The sequence below is a fragment of the Neophocaena asiaeorientalis genome, unplaced genomic scaffold (assembly GCF_003031525.2).
Source record: "Neophocaena asiaeorientalis asiaeorientalis breed wild unplaced genomic scaffold, Neophocaena_asiaeorientalis_V1.1 scaffold43, whole genome shotgun sequence".
NCBI lineage: Eukaryota > Metazoa > Chordata > Mammalia > Artiodactyla > Phocoenidae > Neophocaena > Neophocaena asiaeorientalis.
This window is the reverse complement of record NW_020173674.1, coordinates 10,420,044-10,442,576: the sequence shown is the minus strand read 5'-3', so window position 1 is coordinate 10,442,576 and position 22,533 is coordinate 10,420,044. Positions and strand designations below refer to the sequence as shown.

Sequence of the window (22,533 nt, the reverse complement as noted above, 5' to 3'; positions counted from 1 at the left end):
ACAATCACAAGAGGTTTAACCGAGAGAGAGAAATATTAGATGTGTAATAGACCTAATAAAATAAGCTCAAACATTACAGAGGGGAAAAAAAGATGGAATAAAGAAAGTCCTACTGAATCCAAATCCAGATCATAGGAGGATTTCAACACAAACACTGAAAGGTCAATTAATCCAAATTGGCACCAAGGTGAACGTTTATATAAATTCAAGTTCAAGCTTATTACAGGAAGAATCACACATAAAACCACCTACGTGATCTCACTGTAGCAAACCAGAGTAGCAAACACCCCAAGACAGGCTTGGGGAAAAACACAGGGCCTACACAGAGATAAGGATGTGAAAAATCCGGTTGTGAAACTCCAATTCAACCCTCATTAATGCATTGCGTTTGCCAAGTTCTGACCTGCTCCCACAGTCACTGAAATGAAGGCACACTCCTCCAGCCACCCGTAATCCAGGACTCAGACCTCCGGCCTCACAATCATCCACAACTCAGACCCAGTGTCATTAGCATCCCTACACCACCAACCATTCAAGCACTTCAGCAGATATCCATAGACCCCCAACCGGAACCTTAAATGGGTGGTGGATCTTATGTTTCCACTTCTCTTCTCTCTATAGCATTAATGAGAGGTGACCCCCTGGCTCTTACCTGTGTATACTTGATGACAGCAAGTTCTCTATTCAAACGTTAGCCTGTTCCACTAACGAACTGCTCCAATGGTGGGTGGGGACATGGCATTTTTTTCTATGTTGCCCCCAAATCAGCCTCTCCAGAATGACTTTTACCCATTGGTTCTAACCCTCTGATTCCAAACCATCTTAAAGAAAAGAGAGGCAGAGGGAGAATTGGAGAAGAGAGGAGAGAGAGTGAGAGAGAAGATATGAATGAACCTCAGATTCAGCAACAGAGCTGCCACGTTTCAGCCCTTTAGACTCGGCAAACGATTACCTAACGGCAGCCCTGGGTCGCTAATGAAATACATCAATGGATAAGAAAATGACAAAAGTAAGAAAACTCCAAAATATGAACATAAAGGTTGTATATGGTAGGGCAGTGGATACAATACCTTTGGGCAAAACTTTCTTTGATGCGTCTCCCAAATGTTTACTCTCCTGGCCACCAGCTTCCTCTGCTTCCTCACCTGATCTAGTGCTGGGCTTGATGGCCACACAGCTCTGGCCCTGACTGAAAAGAGAGGGGACGCTAGGGTACTAGACAGATGGAGGGAAAAGGTGGGTTTGTAGGTAAAAGTACTATTTCAATGTACATCCCCAAATATGGAACTCTTGCCTCAAGCTTCTGGGGACATGTTCCACAGCACCAAAAGATATTTTTAGGCCATTTCTACTAAATTCAACACGAGACATACACGGTCCCACTCGAACCCTAAGTGCGGCCAAATGAGGATGACATTTGAAGAGGATACACACGACACTTCCAAGGGTACGGGCTTAATAATTTTTCAATCTCTCTGCATGGATGCCTCCTTCCCACCCACCCATTCCTTAAAAAGTAACAGAAAAAGGTAAAAGTCCTAACAGCCCATCTTTGCAGAATTTCTAGAGCCCTTCGTGCCCTTGGGGACCCCCCATCCACACCTGCTTACAGGGTGGGGGCCTACATAGTTCTTCTAATTAAGGCAGTGTAAAGTACGCCCGGCAGTCCCCTGGGATCTTTTTCAAGAAGTGAAACCTCCTGGTAAGGCAGAAACTTTTTTGTATATCCTCTCCAGCTCTGATAAGTGTGTATTAAACTAAAGTAATTGGGGGCAAAACCCAAGGTAGCAGAAGCCACTAATTTCCTGTCACCTGGTATCTATCCGCAATCCCAGGCCTGGTCCATCTCACTCGCCCGCTGTGTACTTGAGAACCTGGCTGTCTAAGCGAACTCGGCAGCAAGCATCCACGTCAGCCCTTGAGCCTTACGACCTTGGAGACTCAGGTAAGGAATCCATTCGCCCTGCTTAAGTGTCTAAAAGGAGTGACAGATAAGGCATGAGGCATAGGATGGTTTGGGAGACTGGAGATTCTTGGCTTTAATTCTAGGGCTTCCCTGGTCAGGTCTTCTGATAGTGTCATCATTTGAGGAAAGGCGATACCAAGGCCTGCTGTCTGTCCACCTACTACCTTAACCACTCACTCTCTCTCTCTCTCTCTCTCTCTCTCTCTCTAGAATGACCCTGGCCAATCTACAAAAGTAGTAAATTGCCACATGTAGATTAAAGCACGGTTACTACCTGCTGGGCTCAAACCTGAGCTCTACCATCAACAAGCCATATAACCTCAGGCAAGTTACTAAACCTCTATGCTCCTCGGTTTCCTCACCTATAAAGCGGGGGCAATAGTAATACCCACTGCGTTATGAAGAATAAATGAGCTAAAATCCTAACGCTCTTAGAACAGCCTCGAACCAAATAAGAAAATAAACAGTCACGGCTGTAACGAAAATAACTCCACGCCTCTCGCTTTAAATGCTTTTGTCTCCAAAGCTATCCCACTAAATGTGAATACCCCTAGATGTTGTTAAGCCTCTCGGGCGAACATTTTCTGGAGGGGATTGGTGGACACCAAATCGAGCACAAAACCCTGCCTCAAATCCATCACAGAAACCGAGAGAGAGAGAGTGGGCACTGGAGACTAGAGGAAGATCTGATGAAGGCCGACAAAGACGACCTCTAACCCTGCCGTCACGGTCTCCTGAAACCAGTTTATAACATTCCCTTCCCCTGTTGCCCATAACATGGCTTGATCACACTGACTGACCGGTGAGAGGAAATCAATCACCTTTTGGTCCGACATCCCGAGTGTCTGTAAACCTGTCCCGAGGAAGTAGTTCAGTTTAATGTTCAGTTTACCATTTCTTGAGCTCATGGTGTACAGGAAACAGGTTCCCTGTGTAATCCCAGTAAGGCGTTCCCAAAAGGAATTTACACTCCATTAGAGGGACTAACAATATGACATGAGAAAGAGAACCCTTGGTGACAAGTAAGGAATGCAAAGAGCTGTGGGCTTTGAAGGAGAATTCCTGGCCAGGAAGAGCCTCGGGTGATGTGAACGTCTGATGGGCAGCGGCACTGAAAGTGAAGGGGGTGGGAGGAGAAGCATTTCAAAGTTGAGAGGGTTCAAAGAAGAAAGCGGGAGAGGCATCCAGACCAGTGGCTCTGTGGGGAGTAGTGGGATGTGAGCTTAAGAGATTACGGAGAGGCTGTGAGCGACCAGGTAAAGGGTTTTCCCTGGCAGGCAATGACAGATCAGAGATGAGTTCAAGTTCAGCGTCACTTCGGCAGGGATTTAAGGGAGTCTGATCTAGCTGCCTTGTGGGGGATGGGTTAGAAAAGAGAGAGACAGAAGGCAGAAAAGCAAGATTTCTGTGCTAAACCAGTAGAGGAAATGAGAGGAGAGGAAATGAGAATGAAACTCATGAGGTGACACTGGCACCTGCAAAATACGATACTTTACAGAGGTAGAAACTACCTGACTTAGCTTCCATGTGGGAGACGAAGGAGCTGGAGCGGAATATGGCTCCAACTTTTTAAGCCTGGGTGACAGGGATACAGATGTGAAGCCATCCGAGGGATGATGCCTGGCTTTGCAGCACGTTCTTTCTCTCGTGGAGCTTTTATGCCCCCACCTCGCAGCATGCGGGGTCGTAGTGGCATGCAGGATCTTAGTTCCCCAACCAGGGATCAGATCTGTGCCCCCTGCAGCAGAAGCACAGAGTCTTAACCACCGGGATGCCCGGGAAGACCCTGCAGCACAGTCTTTGAAGAAGGCAGTTTCACCTGAGTGGCTCTGGCAGGAAGCAGCCGCCGAGTGTCGAGGAGTGAGTGGGTAGTGAGGAAGTGGAAGCAGAGAGGAAGCTTTTAAGACGCTGGGAGTATAGGACTGGGGAGACTGGGCAGTGGCTGGGACAGTCCTGGATTAAAGGAAGGGGTTTTGGGACTGGGGAGACACCGCAGCACATTTTAATCATAACAGAGGTTCCAGGGATGATAATTATTCGTTGAGCCTTTAGTAGTTTATAAATTGCAAATTATCTCGTGTTCTCAAAACAAAACTTTGAATAGAGAGATCAGATCACAAAGGTAGCAAGCAACAGAGCTAGGACTAGCTCAATACTCCCCAAATATAGCAAGAGATTGAAGATGCAACCAATCTCTTTGAAGGACTAACGACACAGTAGAAGGAGACGGGCTGTAGAGCAAAGGCAGAGGAAAAGGAAGTATTAAGAATATTATTCCTCAGAGACAAGCGCACAGGAGGCCACAAGGGATGAAAATGCAAAACTATTTGAGCGGCAAAGGAGGAAGTGGAGGTAACAAAATCTGGGCAGCTTTGAACTTCTGAGTAAATGATGGAAGTATTAGACCTAAAAGTCATTATTCAAACCAAAGCCCATAAACGCTGTGAGATCTTCTTCAGTAGAAGGACATGGAAATAGTGGTGCCTTTTAAGAACCCAAGAAGATTTGCAGAAATTGCTGTAATAAAACAGGGCAGTGTCTGATAAACTGAGTCCTGATTTTAGCATAGTTCGGTGATAATAAAATCTTATGACCGCATTTTGACCAATGTGATCAGTAACCACTACTAGTGTACCAACTCGTCTTTGAGCATAACTGTGTGTTGGAAAACACACAGTTGGGACAAACAGTCATGGTGAACAATTAAAGAAAAAAAATATATAGGGTAAGGCTACAGGAATCTACAATAACCTGATGAGTCTGTGGTCTAGTTTCACATATTCCCATAGAATAAAATGAATAAAAGCTTTCATTACCCAGTCAGTCTACAATGACCTGGCATGCATATATATATACACACACACACACACACACACACACACACACATGCCATAAAAAATGAAGTAGCATAGAGAAACAAGTATGTTTGTGTTTATAAACTATTTTACAGTGGTATGTGTTGCAGGCTTTGTAGAAATATAGTGGCCATAGTGAGACATCATTTTAAGAGAAATAAAATATTCCCCTCCAATGGTCATTGTTGCCATTAGTCATGGCAGACAAAGCCCAAGTAGGACTTGTTCACATAAGAGGTTTATCTGACTAATAATATAGACACAGCCTTAGGCAGATGAAAAGTGAGAAGAAATTAGAACAATGGTAGTCCAGTCATCTCCTTCTGTCCAGATAATTGATGACCTTTGCTTTATAAGTTGTCCTCATTAAAACGAGCCCTCTGGAGAGGAGTGTGGTAACCTCAGCTCATTCCATACTTACGGTGGGAAAATTAATTAAGCTCTCAGAAGCCCCATTTCCACAACTGCAGAAAAGAAGAAACTGCCCACTTAGCAGGGAAGGTGCGGGAGGGTGGGAACTAAGTAGCACAGAGTGCGCGCTCAGTGAGCAACTCTAACTGTGTGGTCCAGCCCGAGGTGCAGCAGAGAAAGCACGAGCCTCGGAGCCCTAGGGGCTGCCGTTCTGGCTTGGTTCCATCACTAAGTGCAAGGTCTTTAACAAGGCATGTCTCATCCTTGGGCCACAGTTTCCTCATTTATCAAATGAACGGAATGGTTTCTGAGGTCTGACTGGCCCTAAAAACTCTGCCTGAATCCGTCTGTAAACACCTTAGTGGTCTATATTAAAATATTCCCTCCTGTTGGTGGTCTTGCGGGGTGGTTTGTGGTGCAAAGCGGATCCCTAAGAGCACATGACATCTGGTAATCTAGGGCTGGGGTAAAATCAGGTGTGAAGCTCCCACAGCCTCCCCTCTTCCCCTTCAGCCATGGCCCAGACAGATACTCTGTTTTCAACTGATTTATAGTCATCCAAATCGCACATCTATTTGAAGGAAAAGGAAGAGATTCATAAGTGAAAGGCTGAATTCCTATTCCCCACGGGGGACAAAGCAGCCTGGTACCACAGAGACCTTGTTGGCTAGGTCCAAGCCCTCATTTTAAATCTCTGATGGTTGTGTAACTTTGAACAAGTTACCTAACTTCTCGGTGCCCTTGTTACCCTTTCTACAAAACAGAGGCCACGATTCATCCCTTGTCTGCCCTGTGAGGCTCAGATGAGATGCCAGATGTGAAATGTCTTTGTTACTAGGAAGTGGGTACAGATGTGAGGCCTGGGAGACTCCCGAGCCCCTGTCTTCCAGCATACCTGCAGGTGCCCAGCCCTGTGTGACTTTAGGAAGATAAGTAAGCTGGACAGACAGCCTTGGCCTCCAAGGCCCCTTACGTGACTTACAGTCGGTAAAGACAAGACCAAAATTGCGTCCCTAAAGAGAGATTTCCAGGTCCCAGGAAAGACCCAATAGAATTCATGAAAGTAACTGACATAAAGAAATGAATACTGAAGGGAATCACGTGATGAAGAAGGTAGAACAGTCTTAAAATGTTAGAGCTGGAAAGGGACATTTCTATTCAGAAATTGATCACGATGAAGGACGAACAGCATTTACTACTTTCTGCCTGTGTACTAGGCACTTTCACTTACGTTAACTTATTTATTTCTCACAACATGTCTCTGAAAGTGGTATTGTTCTCATTTTTCAGATGGGAAAAATAGAAACTACTGCTCCTAAAGGTAAAAATATTAAGAACAAGAACAAAAACAAAAGCAGCTAATAATGATTCAGACATGGGTGCTTTTTTTTTTTTTTTCTTTTGCGGTACGCGGGCCTCTCACTGCTGTGGCCTCTCCCGTTGCGGAGCACAGGCTCCGGACGTGCAGGCCCAGCGGCCATGGCTCACGGGCCCAGCCGCTCCGCGGCATGTGGGATCTTCCCGGACCGGGGCACGAACCCGTGTCCCCTGCATCGGCCGGCGGACTCTCAACCACTGCACCACCAGGGAAGCCCCAGACATGGGTGTTTTGCATACATTTACTTCTTCAATAATATTCATGAAGAAACTACTAAATCCAGGCATAATTTTAAATACTAAACAAGAGAGAACACAAGGAATTTATATTCTAGTGGGGAGAGACTGACAGTAAACAAGCAAGCAAATACAGTAATTCCTCACAGTGATAAGTGCTACCAAATAAATAAAATGGGATGTTGTGAGAGAGATGCATTGTGGATTGAGGGTTCAGGAAAGGGTTCTTTGAGAGGCTGACATTTGAGCTATCCCTGAACGGAAAGAAACCAGCCATGCACACACCATCAGCCCATTTAAGTCTCACAGCAACCCTATGAGATAAGAATGATTACTATCCCCATTTTACAGTTGGAGAAGTTGAGGCCCAGAGAGTTTAAAGAACTTACCCAGAGTTTCACAGCAAATAGAAGAATCATGATCTAAACCTAGGCAGTCTGATTCAGAGGCCACAGTCTCACACAGAACCTTCAAGAGCCTCCTTGAAGTGATTTACTCAAGGTGGCAGAGTTAGCGGGAGGAGGGAAGATTGACTTGGCCCCTCTCGACTCCAACAGTCTTCACCATCCTCCATCACGGTGACTTTGGCCCATCCCAATGGACAAAAGCAGGTAAGCAAAGGGACAAGGACGAGCCCACACAGAACACATTTTCCAATATGAAAGCACGAGAAAAGCATCCAGAAATGACAGACACACAGAACATAGAGAATATGAGCGTGACGTTCTCAACAAAGAGAAAACATGTCCCAAATGTGTCTGTCAAGAATACTGGCAGGGGCTTCCCTGGTGGCGCAGTGGTTGAGAGTCCGCCTGCCGATGCAGGGGACACGGGTTTGTGCCCCGGTCCGGGAAGATCCCACATGCCGCGGAGCAACTGGGCCCGTGAGCCATGGCCGCTGAGCCTGCGCGTCCGGAGCCTGTGCTCCGCAACGGGAGAGGCCACAACAGTGAGAGGCCCGCGTACCGCAAAAAAAAAAAAAAAAAAAAATACTGGCTGGGATCCCTGGGCCCATAAACCCTTGCATGAGATGCCCCCTCCAGATCCTGCCTTAGAACATGGCAGGAGGCCTTGCTTTAGATCCAAAGTCACTAGGAAGAGGCCGTGTCTGCCTTCAGTGACACCCACAGAGAGAATACAGAGGAAAGTATTCAGGTGTACAACACGAGATAAAAGACTGCCAAGAATCCTGTTCTCTCTCCTCATTTTATTATTTGTTTTATTTTTAGGACTTTTGAGGGTGAAATGACGACGCCCAGAAATTCCATGAGTGGAGCTTTCCCGGCAGGCCCTATTGCCATGCAGCCTGTTCAGAAACTAATTCCCAGGAGGGTGCCTTCAGTGGTGGGCGCCACACAGAGCTTCTTCATGAGGGAATCTAAGGCTTTGGGGGTAAGTCAGTTGCCCTCCATTCCACATCCTAGGGACTCTCTGGCCTACAGAAGCAGATGCTGTAGGCCAGGTACAAAATTCAGTCCGACTGGAAGGTATCTGATTCCACCTGAGGTGATCTTTATGTCTGACACAGGGGGCCAAATCAGGGACGTACAGAGAGACTATCATGGTGATCGTATGCCCCCACTTGATCTTGAGGCTTGCATAGTTAGGGGTCTTCCATCCCAGTTCATCACCAGCATACCACATATACCTGCCTTGGAAACGCCCCAGGTGGTGGGGAAAATGAATCAGAACAAGAAAAAGGTCTTGGCACCTTCACCGCTTGCTTTGGACATCTTACACAGCCCCATCCAGGTCAGGAACCAGGGCTTCCGGCCTCACTTTCACTTTCTGACCTGACGATGACGTCAGTTCATCCATCAGTGCCCCTATTCTCTCCCCAGGCTGTCCAGATTATGAATGGGCTCTTCCACATTGCCCTGGGCGGCCTCCTGTTGCTTCACGCGGAGGTCTATGCACCCATCTGCGTAACTCTGTGGTACCCTCTCTGGGGAGGCATTATGGTAAGTAAAAACTAACAACCATTTGGGGGGCGATACAGACAAAAAGGTTAAAAAGCGCCACAGAAATATACCAGGTTATTTCTGTGTTGAGGAAAGCACAGGAGTAGGGAACAGGTTATCTGGTTGACGTGATTTAGTGGAAAGAGAGGTTGACTGCATTGAGCATGAATCCCATGGTTGAGAGTCAGTGGTCATGCTTCATGGGAATTCAGAGAAAGCTGCCCTACATGGATCTACACAGGGAGGAAAGACTTCTCAGAGCAGGACCTCTCCAAAGTCAATGTCCAGCATGAAGCGGGCTGGGTACTATACGTTTGGACTGTAGAGCATGGTGTTTCAGAAAGCAAACTTCCTCCCACCTGGTCCTTCTTCCCTACAATTCTCTTTAGTTACTATCTCACGTGGTGAAATTAGTCCCATCCCAAGTAAATCTCCCCTCACTTATCAGCAGAGTAGTACTCCTTATGGCTGTTTCACATGCCTGTTTTCCAAGCTTGTAACCCTGTCTGGATGTGGTATGGGACGGTGATGTTTTCATCACCATTACACCTTCATAGATGTGACTGTGAAGACAGGTCCAGGATTGAAATTTTCAGCACAAGGAGAGATGGATTAGTGAAAGAGTTTCCTCCATCTTACAGCTTGAATAGTAGAAAAGGAAGATGAGAAATAATGACCACTTCCTGTAGCAGCCCATGTTTGAATGAAGTGCCTACGACATTCAGGCCAAGTATTCCTTCTACATCAATTCACTCATCATTGCCATCAACGCCATTTAAAACACTGTGAACTCCAAAGAGCAATTCCCCAAATTACAAAAAGGAAAACTGAAAATAAAACTTTTAGATTCACAGTGTGAGTACTAATTGACGTGGAAATGTGAATTCTGCCTCTGGTCTTACTATATTCCTAGTCACAGCTCCCCATCTGATTGAATAAAAGGCATGGACTGCATGGCATTGAGCTGAATAAAGGAGAAATATGCTGAAAAATGAATAAATCCATTAAAAAGGACGGGATAGCTTAGTGAAAGTGGTTGAAAGTGTGGATAGCTTTTTTACAACCAGTTCTCAATGTTAAAAAGTGATCTCCTTCTCTGCCCCCCTCTCTCTCTCTGCTGCTTCTCCCGTCTCGCCCCTGCCCTTCCCCACCCACCACCTCTCTTTTTACAGTATATCATTTCTGGATCACTCCTGGCAGCAGCGGAGAAAAACTCCATGAAGAGTTTGGCAAGTAATCGTATGTCCTTTCCCACACATCAGAGAAGTAGCTATTTTCTCAGTTGAAAAGAAGGACCCTTGAAGACCTTTGGAGTTACAGTAGCACTGAGTTATCGCTCAATCCGAAGAAGCAAAAGATCCTCTATGATGCCGTTGTGATTTCATTCATAAAAAACATGGAAATGAGATATTCATGGAAACAGAATTAAAGGCAGATCGTTGAAGAGCATGCTTATGGTCTTAGGAATGTGAGATGCTGTGTGAGACTGAGATTTCTTTCAAAATCTTGTCATTTCTCTCAGACCAGCATTTAGGAAAACTGTTTAATCAACGCTATGACTGACTCAAGTCCTAGTTAACCTTCAGCTGTAACCCTGAGCAAGTCAGTTTACCCCTATGTACCTCTGAATTTTATTTTATTTTTTGCGGTACGCGGGCCTCTCACTGTTGTGGCCTCTCCCGTTGCGGAGCACAGGCTCCGGACACGCAGGCTCAGCGGCCATGGCTCACGGGCCCAGCCGCTCCACGGCATGTGGGATCTTCCCAGACCGGGGCACGAACCCGTGTCCCCTGCATCGGCAGGCAGACTCTCAACCACTGAGCCACCAGGGAAGCCCTGTACCTCTGAATTTTAACCTATAAAATGGAGATAATAGTCCTTGCTACCATATGAAACTCTCCTGAGGATAAAATGGAGTAATATATATGAGGGTGCTTCAGAGGCTATAAAGAGCTAGAGTGGTCTTGTGCATATAACCCCTCAGGACACATTTACACCCAGAAAGAACCCCGATTCTGTACAGGTCAAGAGCTTACCAGCAAGCTTCCTTCTTCAACTTTTCTCCACTTACTAAGCTGTTACTAATTTGAGTCACTTCCGAAGTCAATGGAGATAGAGGAGATTGAGATGGCTCCTGTCTAGAGGTGGTCTGACAAACTCAGTTTGGGGGAAAAGAAAAACTGTTTATGAAGATCAAGTTGTATTTATTCTCCAAATACAGTCAGTCCTACTGACTTGCCATCTGTAGGTCATACAACCAGGGATGAAATATGTGTCTTAAGATAATGATCAATAACCCCACACCATTATGGTACTTTTTGCACATACCTTCTTGTTTCGAACTCTTATCATCTCGGCAAGGTAGAACATTCACACTGACATCCTCTTACCTGTGCTACCCGGAGACATCAGCCTTAATTGTATTTTGAAAGATGATAGACTGGGGCTGACTGCAACCTGGGGCGAGAGGGAGGGAATAGGTGTTACCATTTGCTTGTTTCCACTTGATGGTACAGACCTAGAGGGCTCTATGTGCTCTTTCCCTACCTATACCCACAATACCATCCTGCTTCACTGTGATCTAATCTGAATACTATTCATTTCATTTACTCAACAATTGTGTATTGAATGTCTACTAGTATTCTGGTGGCAGTGGCAGTGAAAGGAAGTACAAGGATTACTCCTAGGATGTTTTCTTGATGAACTGATTGGATGGTGGTGGCATAAGTGAGATGGGGAAATCTGCGAAAGGGACAAGGTTCAGACATGAAGCTTTTCATTTTATAGTGACAAAGAGACTAAAAACAACTGAGAGAAATAGAACTTAGTATGATTTAGGTGTAGTGCCTTTCTGAGTCAGGGGAATGGGATCTGGAATTCCTTCCTAGCTTATATTCTTCAATTGGTAATTAAACTCAATTAATAAATCTTTATGTCTCTATTTCAGGTCAGAGGGAGAATAATAATGAACTCATTGAGCCTCTTTGCTGCTATTTCTGGAATAATCTTTTTGATCATGGACATATTTAATCTGACAATTTCCCATTTTTTTAAAATGGAGAATCTGAACCTTACTAAGGCTCCCACACCACACATTAACATATACAACTGTGAACCAGCTAACCCCGCTGACAAAAACTCTCTATCTATGCAATATTGTGACAGCATACGGTTTTTGTTCTTGGTAAGTGTGAAACTGGATTTATTTTCAGGGAGGAAGTATGGCATTTTTCTTATGACCATCAACTCTAGATCCAGACTGTCTGTGTCTGCTACTTATTGCCTATATGGCGTTGAGCAAGAATTCTGATCACATTGTCTCATTTTCTTCAACTGTAAAATGGGGAAGGTGATAGTATTTATTACTGTTTATAGTATTTATAGGGCTGTTTTGAGGGATGAGTTAATACATGGAAAGCACTTAGAACAGTGTCTGGTACAAAGAAAGTGCTATTTAAGTGTTTGCTTTAACATTTATTATTATTATATCATTAACAGAAAATTTATTATTATTATTGATTAAGATGAACACTGAAGAACCTAAGTTGTATTAAACATCATTTGCCTCAAGGAGTTTTTTTTTTTTTTTGCGGTACGCGGGGCTCTCACTGCGGTGGCCTCTCCCGTTGCGGAGCACAGGCTCCGGAACGCACAGGCTCAGCGGCCATGGCTCACGGGCCCAGCCGCTCCGCGGCATGTGGGATCTTCCCGGACCGGGGCACGAACCCGTGACCCCTGCATCGGCAGGTGGATTCCCAACCACTGCGCCACCAGGGAAGCCCCCTCAAGGAGTTTTTAGTGTAGAGCTTGAAGGGGAGAAAAATGCATCTCCCAAGTGTGGAGAGGTTTCCTTAGTGTGATACTATACCACCTAAAGCTGGATACAGTTCAATTTGGGACTCAATAATTGTTCTCGCCTACACAGAATTGATTCTTCAACTAATTATTACTGCTTTACTTTCTGTCAGCAACATGCCCTATCTGTTATGTGCCAGGAGTTGTGCTAAGGGTTAGGGTTATGCGGATACTAGCAGTTCTCACAGTCAGTCATTATTTCCCTAAAGAATCGATCTTTCAGTCCACAGTCACTTACTGAGCACCAGCCATGTTCTTGTATTTTCATTATTACCTTTTCACCCTCACTTTTCTGTTCTTCAGGGCATTTTTGCAGTGATGTTGCTCTTTGCCTTCCTCCAGAAACTTGTGACAGCTGGCACTGTTGAGAACGAATGGAAAAAAATATGCTCCAGACCCAAAGCTGTAAGTAGAAGCCATGCTGTTCACAAACTCCCTGTAGGAAAATCACATCTACAAAGAGTCATTGACGCAGAGTGTAATCTGATGAGCCTGGGAACATCACGAAAAGTGATCCTAGCATATTTCTGGAAAGCAGAAAATACCAGTAATGGAGAAAAGTGTCTTGAAATCTGAAATAGATTTAAAGGTTAGACAGAGGATACAGTCCTATGCTATGTACATCCTCTTACTAACCTTGCTGGACTTCAAGTCATCCCTCTTGACTTCAGAATTCCATACTTAATGCATAAAAACAAGATGGCTGAAGGCTGATTAAAGCCACTATTTCTTGCACCTCATTTCTCAGTATTCCCTTCTCCTCCCCTCTTTCTTTCTAATCCCTCTTCCAAAACAATAGGTTCAAAGAGGCTCCACAATTGGGAGATATGAATATCCCAGTGACAGGTCTATTATCAACTGCTTCAGAACCATAGGATGTTAGCTTTGGAAGAGAATTTAGAAATCATCGTCAATTCCTTCATTTTGCAGATGAGGAAGGCAGGATTGGAGAGAGAAAGTTACTTTCCCAAGGTTATCTCCAATAAAGGCCAGTCAAAACTAAAATCTAAATTCCTCTATTATTGCAGTGTTATTTCCCAGACACTGTGCTATCATTCCAGGCAAGTGTCTGCTCGCCTTGAGGATGAGCCTTGATAAGTGATTTGATAAGGATCTGAGCATCTGGGAGATCAATCCTGGTACTGGGAAGCATATAGAAAGTAACATGAATAGCATAAAAACCAGGAGGCATTTGATATGCATACAGATTGTTGAGAAATGTGCCAGTGATAAAGGTCAAGAAAAGTTGGTTCAATTTTGTGTTCCAGAACGTAGTTCTCCTGTCAGCAGAAGAAAAAAAGGAACAGGCAATTGAAATAAAAGAAGAAGTGGTTGAGCAGATTGAAATTTCTTCCCAACCAAAGAATGAAGAGGACATTGAAATTATTCCAGTCCAAGAAGAAGAAGAAGAAGAAGAAGAAGAAGAAGAAACAGAAATAACCTTTCCAGAACCTCCCCAAGATCAGGAAGCCTCACCAACAGAAAATGATAGTGTCCCTTAAACTAGTTTTTTTCTGTTTTCTGTTTTCTTTTTTTTTAGACATTAACATTCACAGCTTCCAAGAGACTTATTTACCCCCATTTCTGAAGGCACTCTGCACGCAGCCTCCATGTCGCTCTGGTCTTTGCATGGAGTGACCACAGCTCCCTTCGCCCCGTCCTCATTCAGAGGATGAACATAGGCCATTGTAGTAGACTGTATCATCATGTTTCTTGTTTAGGACAGCTTTCTTACGTTAAAAAAATAGGCTGAATAAGGGCTTCAGAATGTGGTTTCTCACTGGCCTGTTCCTTGGATAAGGTGTAGTAGTAGTCACAGCAGTAGTAGTTCGTTTGTTTTTTCATTTTTTCCCTCTGCAATAGGGAGACTCTGCACCAGATGAAAAATGTAAGTGACTGCTCCATGCCGTCCCTAAGCTATCTTTAATTCCTTCCACATCTACATTTTTCGAGGAGTCTCTTTTGCACCACTGCTTTCAGGAAAGCAAAAAATAATAATGAGGTACAATAAAGATCCCATTCCGTCTATCTTTATATGGGGCTGACACTGTGGCTTCCACACCCCACTGGGGCAGCTCTAAGTGGCCAGTCCTCACCCCTGTCTTTGTACAAACTGCACCGCTTACACATCTCCGTCTGTCTTAACTTCCCCTAACTCCTCTTCTAGGCTCTTGGTTGCACTGTCTACCTACTTCTAGCCTTTAGGCAAAGGAAGAAAGAATGATAGAAAAAGTGCCATGAGGAGTACCCAAATTACAAAGGATAATCAATACTTGTATTTGTATAATATTTTCCAGTTCACCAAGTATTTTATCAAATAATTGCAATTGAGCTTCCACGATCAAGGAAAAAAAATCCCTATCCCTATTTTACAAATGTTCAAAGAGAAAATAAGTAAATAAATAAGTAAAGGTAATTTGTCAGTGGTCACAGCAAGTAATTTTGAGAGCCTGTTTCATACCTAGATCTTCTTATTCAAATGCTATAATGCTTGAAATAACCAAATTGCCTATCCAATGTCTACATAAACTACTAGAGCCAAGTCAACAGGTTTTATCAGCACCTGCTCTCTGACCAGCATGAAACAGGTGTTGAGAAACACACAAAAGAGTCAGAAGTCAGGTTTTACCCCTTGGGGACAAAAAGACTTAGACATTCACAACCTTTGAAAAATCATTAATATACAATTAGCTGTCAGATTATAGAATGCAGACACTAAGTGCTATAGACATTCTGAGAAAGAAGATCATGCTTGAAAATAACATAATTACTTATGATGCCAAATCTCAGGGAATATTTACCCTATTTCTAGATTCTTTTTCATACTCAGAGACGTTACTACCCTACATAAAAAGAATGTTAAAATAGGAAGACGTCACTATAAGCTATCAGCTACATTTGAGCATTTGCTACATGCCGAGTGCTGTCAGACTCTGGTAGGTACACAGACAATGTAATTTCCACTCTCAGTGCTATTTCCACTTTGACCACCAATGGAAGATAATTCCTGTGATTAGGAAAAAAAAAAAAAAAAAGGAGGTGGGACGTTTCAGTCTATGTCCTCGAAAATGGCTTTAAATGAATAAAACTATATGTGTGTTCTCTTCTACAGCAGATGACTCCAACATGGTGTTTCTCTAATCTTCTTTACTCTTGTAACATTCTGACCATGGGTGGCTCCAGCAGCCTTAAGCTCATATTCACATAATCCCAATCTGGGTTTGAACTGTAAGATGTCAAGACATCGACTATTCACGTCAACATATTCTACCACACACACATATTCCTGTAGAAAATTTTCCTGGAACAGGTCATTAATAACACATTCCTTGCTGTCTGCGGTCCAGAATGTGACTGGAATATATGGTGGTAGACTAGGACCAGTGCCTGCCTTGGACTAGGGGAAAGGGAAGAGGTTGTGGCAATGGCAGACTCAAGGCAAAATTCAGTGAGAAAACCTTCAAAAGAGACAAGATCTTATTTCTATCTCATTTTCTCCACTTCTGAAATATATATGAGCATCCTTCTCCAAACTCATGGTTTCCTTAAGAATTTTAGTTTATTTTATTCATTTTTATGACCTCAAATAGTTAGTTTTTTCTGACCTCACATTAACTCCTTATAACGAGACACCACTGATGTCTACTCTTAGAAAAGAATGAAAATCCTTGCTATGACCTTCTCCCCAATTATCTCTTAGGCAATTTGTTCATAGTAGGGTGACGGACCACCCCACTCTGCTCAGGACTGAGAGATTTCCTGGGATACAGGACTTTTAGTGCTAAAAACCAGATAGCCCGAGGCAAACCAGGATGGTTGATCACCTTAGTTCACAACAGTACATAATTTTACCTAGTTGCAATCATTGCACAATGTAATCTTTTTATACTTAAATTTATATCATAAATATGTTTCTTTACTGGTATATAATTTTCTTAAGTATTATTTTTAGTTGCAACTTGGCACTTCATTGAATCAATATAGAATAAATTCACCCTTCCTCTATAATTGGATACTTAGCGTATTTCCTTTTTTTCTTTTGCAAATCACTTTTATAGCTGCAGAAACCATGAGCAAGGAAGAAACATATTTCCTGTTCTCATTATTCAAAATGTGTTTTCACACATTAGGCCTTGTCAAAGCCCACCAATAGGAAGTACTGGCACTGGTTAAAAACCAGGGAATTCATTTTTATTACACTTTCAGAAGAGAAAAGTCCAATACACAGAAATGGTAGCTTGGATTTGATTTGTTTTAAATTCTTGGTACATCACCTAAAACACAAATCGGAAAATTTCCTAAGTCTAAACCTTAAAGGGGTTTCCTTTCATTCAAAACCTGGTTATGTGTTCTGAGCTTAAGAGGACCAAACAATCTAAAATGAATATGGTAGAATCATATGGTGGCAAAATCAAAGCTAAGCTAGGATTTTCCCATGGAGTCATGTTTGCCCCTTGTTCACCTCTTCCCTTGGTGACTTACTGTAAGAAAATTACTCTTACCTAGTATGCATCCTGCTGCAAGGGAGAACAAAAATCCTGAAGTAAGACACGAACTCATCATTGGGAAATCATTAATTCAATCATCCAAAAGTACTTACTGATCCCAGCCTACCGGTAAGCAAAAATAAGCAAGTCCTCTCATTTTAAGAGCTTACTATCTGGTTGGAAAGACAGACGTTAGTAATCTATCCATCAGACACCTACTATGGGTAGGGCAACCTGTTAAGTACAGAGGGTATACCTAAATATAAGAGAAACCCCCTGCCCTCAAAAATCTTACTGCCTAACTAGAGGTGATAAAAACTATATATGTTAAAAGGTAAGCAGTAGGGATCCAAGAAAATTCAATGGGAAAAGAATAATATTTTAAAAAACCGTGGTGGGAAAACTGGGTAGCCACATGCAAAAAAGAATGAAATTGGACACTTACCTCATATCACATACAAAAATTAACTCAAAATGAATCAGAGGCCTAAATATAAGAGCAAAAACTACAAAACTCAGAAGAAAACATAGGTATAAACTTCATAACCTTGGGTTAGACAATGGTTTCTTAGGTATGACAACAAAAGCATAAACAAATTAAAAAGTGAACATCATCAAAATTAAAAACTTTTGTGCTGCAAAGGGCACTGAAAAGAAAGTGAAAACAACCTACAGAAGGGGAGAAAATATCTGCAAATTATATATCTGATAAGGGTCTAGTATCCAGAACGTATAAAGAAAGCTTACAGCTCAGCAATAAAAAGACAAATAACACATTTAAACTTGGGCAAAGGATTTGAATATATACTTGTCCAAAGAAAATACACAAATGGTCAATAAGCATATGAAAAGATGCCCATCACTAGTCACTAGGGAAATGCAAATCAAAACCACAATGAGATATGACTTCACACCCATGGGGATGGCTATAATCAAAAAGAAAGTAACGAGCTTGGTGAGGATTTGGAAAAATTAGAACCCTCAAACATTGCTGGTGGTAATGTAAAATGGTGTAGCTGCTTTGAAACATTGTTTGGCAGTTCCTCAAAAAGCTAAACATAGAATTACTATAAGGTAAGGCTCAGTAGTCCACTACTAGGTATATACCTAGGAAAAGTGAAAACACAGGATCACACACAAACTTTTATACAAATGTTCATAGGAGCGTTATTCATAATAGGCAAAAAGTGGAAACAACCCAGATGTCTATCAACTGATGAACAGATAAAGAAAATGTGGTATATCCATATAATGAAACATTATTCAGCCATGAAAGGAATGATGTACCGGTACATGTCATAACATACATGAGCCTTAAAAATATCATTTTAAGTATAAGAAGTCAGATATAAGAAACTATATATTATATGATTCCATTTATATGAAATGCACATAATAGGTAAATCCATAAAAACAAAAAATAGATATAGGCAGAAGACAGGGGGGCAGGAGAAACAGAAAGTGATTGTTAATTAGTTGGGTTTCCTTTGGCAAGATGAAAATATTCTGTAATTATATAATGGTGCAATGATGGTTGTATAATTTTGTGAATATATTTAAAAAATTTTAAAAGATGTGTGAATTGTATTCCAATAAAAATAATTTTAAAAGAGATGATAAGTGACATAAGATAGCCAGGAAGGACTAAGTAACAGTAAAAGGCTCCAATGCCTAGCACAAAATAATTGCTCCATAATATTATAGGAACGAGCTCAATGAAGGCTAGGATATTACCAGGAAATCTCATGGAATAGAAGGGATTTGAGTTGAATCTTAGGGAATAAGTAGAAATTATATAATAAGAGAAAAAGAACATTCCAGGTAGGAGGAACAATACCTACACAGGATGAAACAGAAACATTCTAGTTGTGTTCACAGCCAATCAGAAGAGCCTAGATGGATCATGGTTAAATCAGGGTGTAATTAACTTAAGGCAATAGACAAAGGCTGGAACCACACTATGCAGGGTCTTAAATGCTCATGGCATCTGGACTTTAATCCATAAGCATTAGAGAATCATTGGAGGTGAACTGAGAAGGGAAGAAAGAAATTACAATTAATAGTTTATAAAACAAGTGAGACAATAGGAGTAAACAAGGAGCTAGACCTGAATTAAAGACTAGAAATAAAGGTGGGGGGCTATATTTTAGACATTTGGGGGTAGAAAGGATTTAATAAATGTGAAGGAATTTATTAGATATAAGGAGTGAAAAAGAGGAAGAAATCAAAACATCTCTCAGCTTTGGGTTTGGATGATGGGAAGTAGGAAGGGCATTAGACGGTGATGATGCTAAAAGAGGGAGATAGGAAGCTGAGAAAGGAGAAGCATGGGAACTGGATCATGAGCTCAGAATGGAGCAGTTCTATGATTTCACATCATAGATTGAAGATTCATTATGATATGCATTGCAAATCGCTGGAAATGCAAGCTTGAAAATCAGATGAGAGAACAGGATTGAAAGAACATGGCACTGCATGAAGAATTCACCTAAAATTGGTAAGTTATGGGAATGAATGAGAGTTCCCAGGGGAGGGTGACACCTTGTAAGGAATGCTCACATCTGGCTGTCTGAGAAAGTGAAATTAGTGAAGATGAAATTGAGGATGTCAAAGAAAGTAGGAAAGGGATTTAAGAGAATGTCCTGTTTGGGAAGCTAAGGAAGGACAAGCATCTCAAAGGGCCAGGAGGAAGCAGAGCAGTGTTGTTGAGAAATCCTAAAGAACAGGGATTGAATAGAGCTCACTGGATACAGCTAACAGGTCGTCACTAGCAGTATTAGGGGAAACAATTTTAGAAAGGTATTAAGATGAGAAGAAAGACTGCAATTCACTGAAAATTGAATGTGACATGGAAACATTTAAGCTGTGAGAGAAGATTCTGCTTTGGGAATGTTTGGTTGTAAAAGATGGTAGAGAGATAACCGATGGTTTGAGAAACAGGGCAAGAAGTTACCCAGAACAGTGGGTGGTCTAAAACCTGCAAGCACAGATAGGCACAGGGTACCTTTCATTTAACAAATTCAAATATTTATTGCACGTGGGCCTGGTTCTAAGTGATGAGGATATAAGCAGTGAACAACACAGACAAAAATTCCTGCCTTTATCGAATTTACATCATTAAATTTCATTAAGGCATTAATCTGCTGTCACTGGTGAGCAGTCAAGAGGATATTGGAAAGTTTGGACACTTTTCACTTCAGGCGTTTCACTGCCAACTTATTAACATTCTAACAACTGACTGACAACTGTGTGTGGCTTTTACAGTGTTTTTGATCTTCAAAACAATATTTCCTCAGCTTTGATAGGAACAACCAGCACAGCCAATATGGTAGAAACAAATTTGTGGGCTGCAGCATCAGACAGGAGCAGTATTACTCCAGGAACCAGGTGAGATCAAGGAAGGGAGAAGTAACTGGCCCCCTAAGATGTCAAGAAGCACTCATAGCATAACTATTGGGCACCATTTTTCATCAGCTTCTGCAGGGAAAGAGCTGCCCAGGGATCCATCAACAACTCTCTGTGCTTTTATCTGTACAGGAAATGAAACTTAAAGTTATGCTTTTGCATTTTGCAGGAAACAGCTGCAGTAAATCTACGTTTATGACAGGAACAATCCAAGTCATAAGATGGTAAAAAAACTTCATTAAAACTTATTCAATGAAGCAGACACATAATTCTTTTTTCTTTTAAGAAAACTTGCATTTTTAAAAACTCTCATGTGATTCTAATGTGTAGCAGTTTGAGGTCCACTATTCTAAGTTCCTTCTATGGAATCCAAATAAGATGTTAAGAAAATAGGTAACTAGTTATCACTTTAAATGACTTCTGAGAGATTGGTCCAAGATGTCAGAGTAGAAGGACATGCTCTCACGCCCTCTTGCAGGAGAGCCAGAATCACAACTAACTGCTGAACAATCATTGACAGGAAGACACTGGAACTCGCCAAAAAAGATACTCCACATCCAAAGACAAAGGAGACGCCGCAATGAGATGGTAGGAGGGGCGCAATCACAATAAAATCAAATCCCATAACTGCTGGGTGGGTGACTCACAAACTGGAGAACAATTATACCACAGAAGTCTACCCACTGGAGGGAAGGTTCTGAGCCCCACGTCAGGCTTCCCAACCTGGGGGTCTGGCAACGGCAGGGGGAATTCCTAGAGAATCAGACTTTGAAGGCAGGCGGGATTTGACTGCAGGACTTCGACAGGACTGGGGGAAACAGAGACTCCACCCTTGCAGGGCACACACAAAGGAGTGTGCGCATCAGGACCCAGGGGAAGGAGCAGTGACCCCACTGGAGACTGAACCAGACCCACCTGCTAGTGTTGGAGGGTCTCCTGCAGAGGCAGGGGGTGGCTGTGTCTCACTGTGAGGACAAGGACACTGGCAGCAGAAGTTCTGGGAAGTATGCCTTGGTGTAAGCCCTCCCAGAGTCCACCATTAGCTCCACTAAAGAGCCCGGGTAGGGTCCAGTATTGGGTCACCTCAGGCCAAACAACCAACAGGGAGGGAACTCAGCCCCACCGGTCAGCAGACAAGCACATTAAAGATTTACTGAGCTCTGCCCACCACAGCAACAGCCAGCTCTACCCAACACCAGGCCCTCCCATCAGGAAACTTGCACAAGCCTCTTAGATAGCCACATCCACTAGAGGGCAGACAGCAGAAGCAAGAACTACAACCTTGCAGCCTGTGGAACAAAGACCACAATCACAGAAAGATAGACAAGATGAAAAGGCAGAGGGCTATGTACCAGATGAAGTAACAAGACAAAACCACAGGTAAGAGAAAAACAAATATCGTATATTAACACATATATGTAGAACCTAGAAAAATGGTACAGATGAACTGGTTTGCAGGGCAGAAATTGAGACACAGATGTAGAGAACAAACGTATGGACACCAAAGGGGGAAAGTTGTGGGGGGATGATGGTGTGAAAAATTAGGAGATTGGGATTGACATATATACACTGATATGTATAAAATGGAGAACTAATAAGACCCTCCTGTATAAAAAAATAACTAAAATAAAATTCAAAAAAAAATAAAATAAATAACTTCTAAAATATACTTTTGAATTGTAAAAACAATGAAGAATTTTGAAGACATGACAGAGAAAAAGAAATGACAAAAAACTCCATCAAATAAATAGAATGGAGAAAATACAAGAAACGTTTAAAAAGGACCTAGAAGTAAAGAGCAAACAAACAATGATGAACAACTCAATAAATGAAATTAAACATTCTCCAGAAGGAATCAATAGCAGAATAACTGAGGCTGAAGAACAGATAAGTGACCTGGAAGATAAAATAGTGGAAATAACTACCACAGAGCAGAATAAAGAAAAAAGAATGAAAAGAATTGAGGACAGTCTCAGAGA

General features: G+C 42.4%; 1 protein-coding gene across 1 annotated transcript; it reads left to right on the top strand.

Moving 5' to 3' along the window:
- Positions 1 to 1,779: 1,779 nt before the first annotated feature.
- LOC112402490 (B-lymphocyte antigen CD20-like) lies at positions 1,780 to 16,634 on the top strand. Its single transcript, XM_024749461.1, has 7 exons — positions 1,780 to 1,945; positions 8,076 to 8,238; positions 8,688 to 8,807; positions 9,980 to 10,036; positions 11,755 to 11,991; positions 12,966 to 13,067; positions 13,931 to 16,634. The coding sequence occupies exons 2-7, from the start codon at positions 8,092 to 8,094 to the stop codon at positions 14,162 to 14,164; spliced, it is 897 nt and encodes a 298-aa protein (XP_024605229.1). The 5' UTR covers positions 1,780 to 1,945; positions 8,076 to 8,091; the 3' UTR covers positions 14,165 to 16,634.
- The last annotated feature ends 5,899 nt before the right edge of the window (positions 16,635 to 22,533 follow it).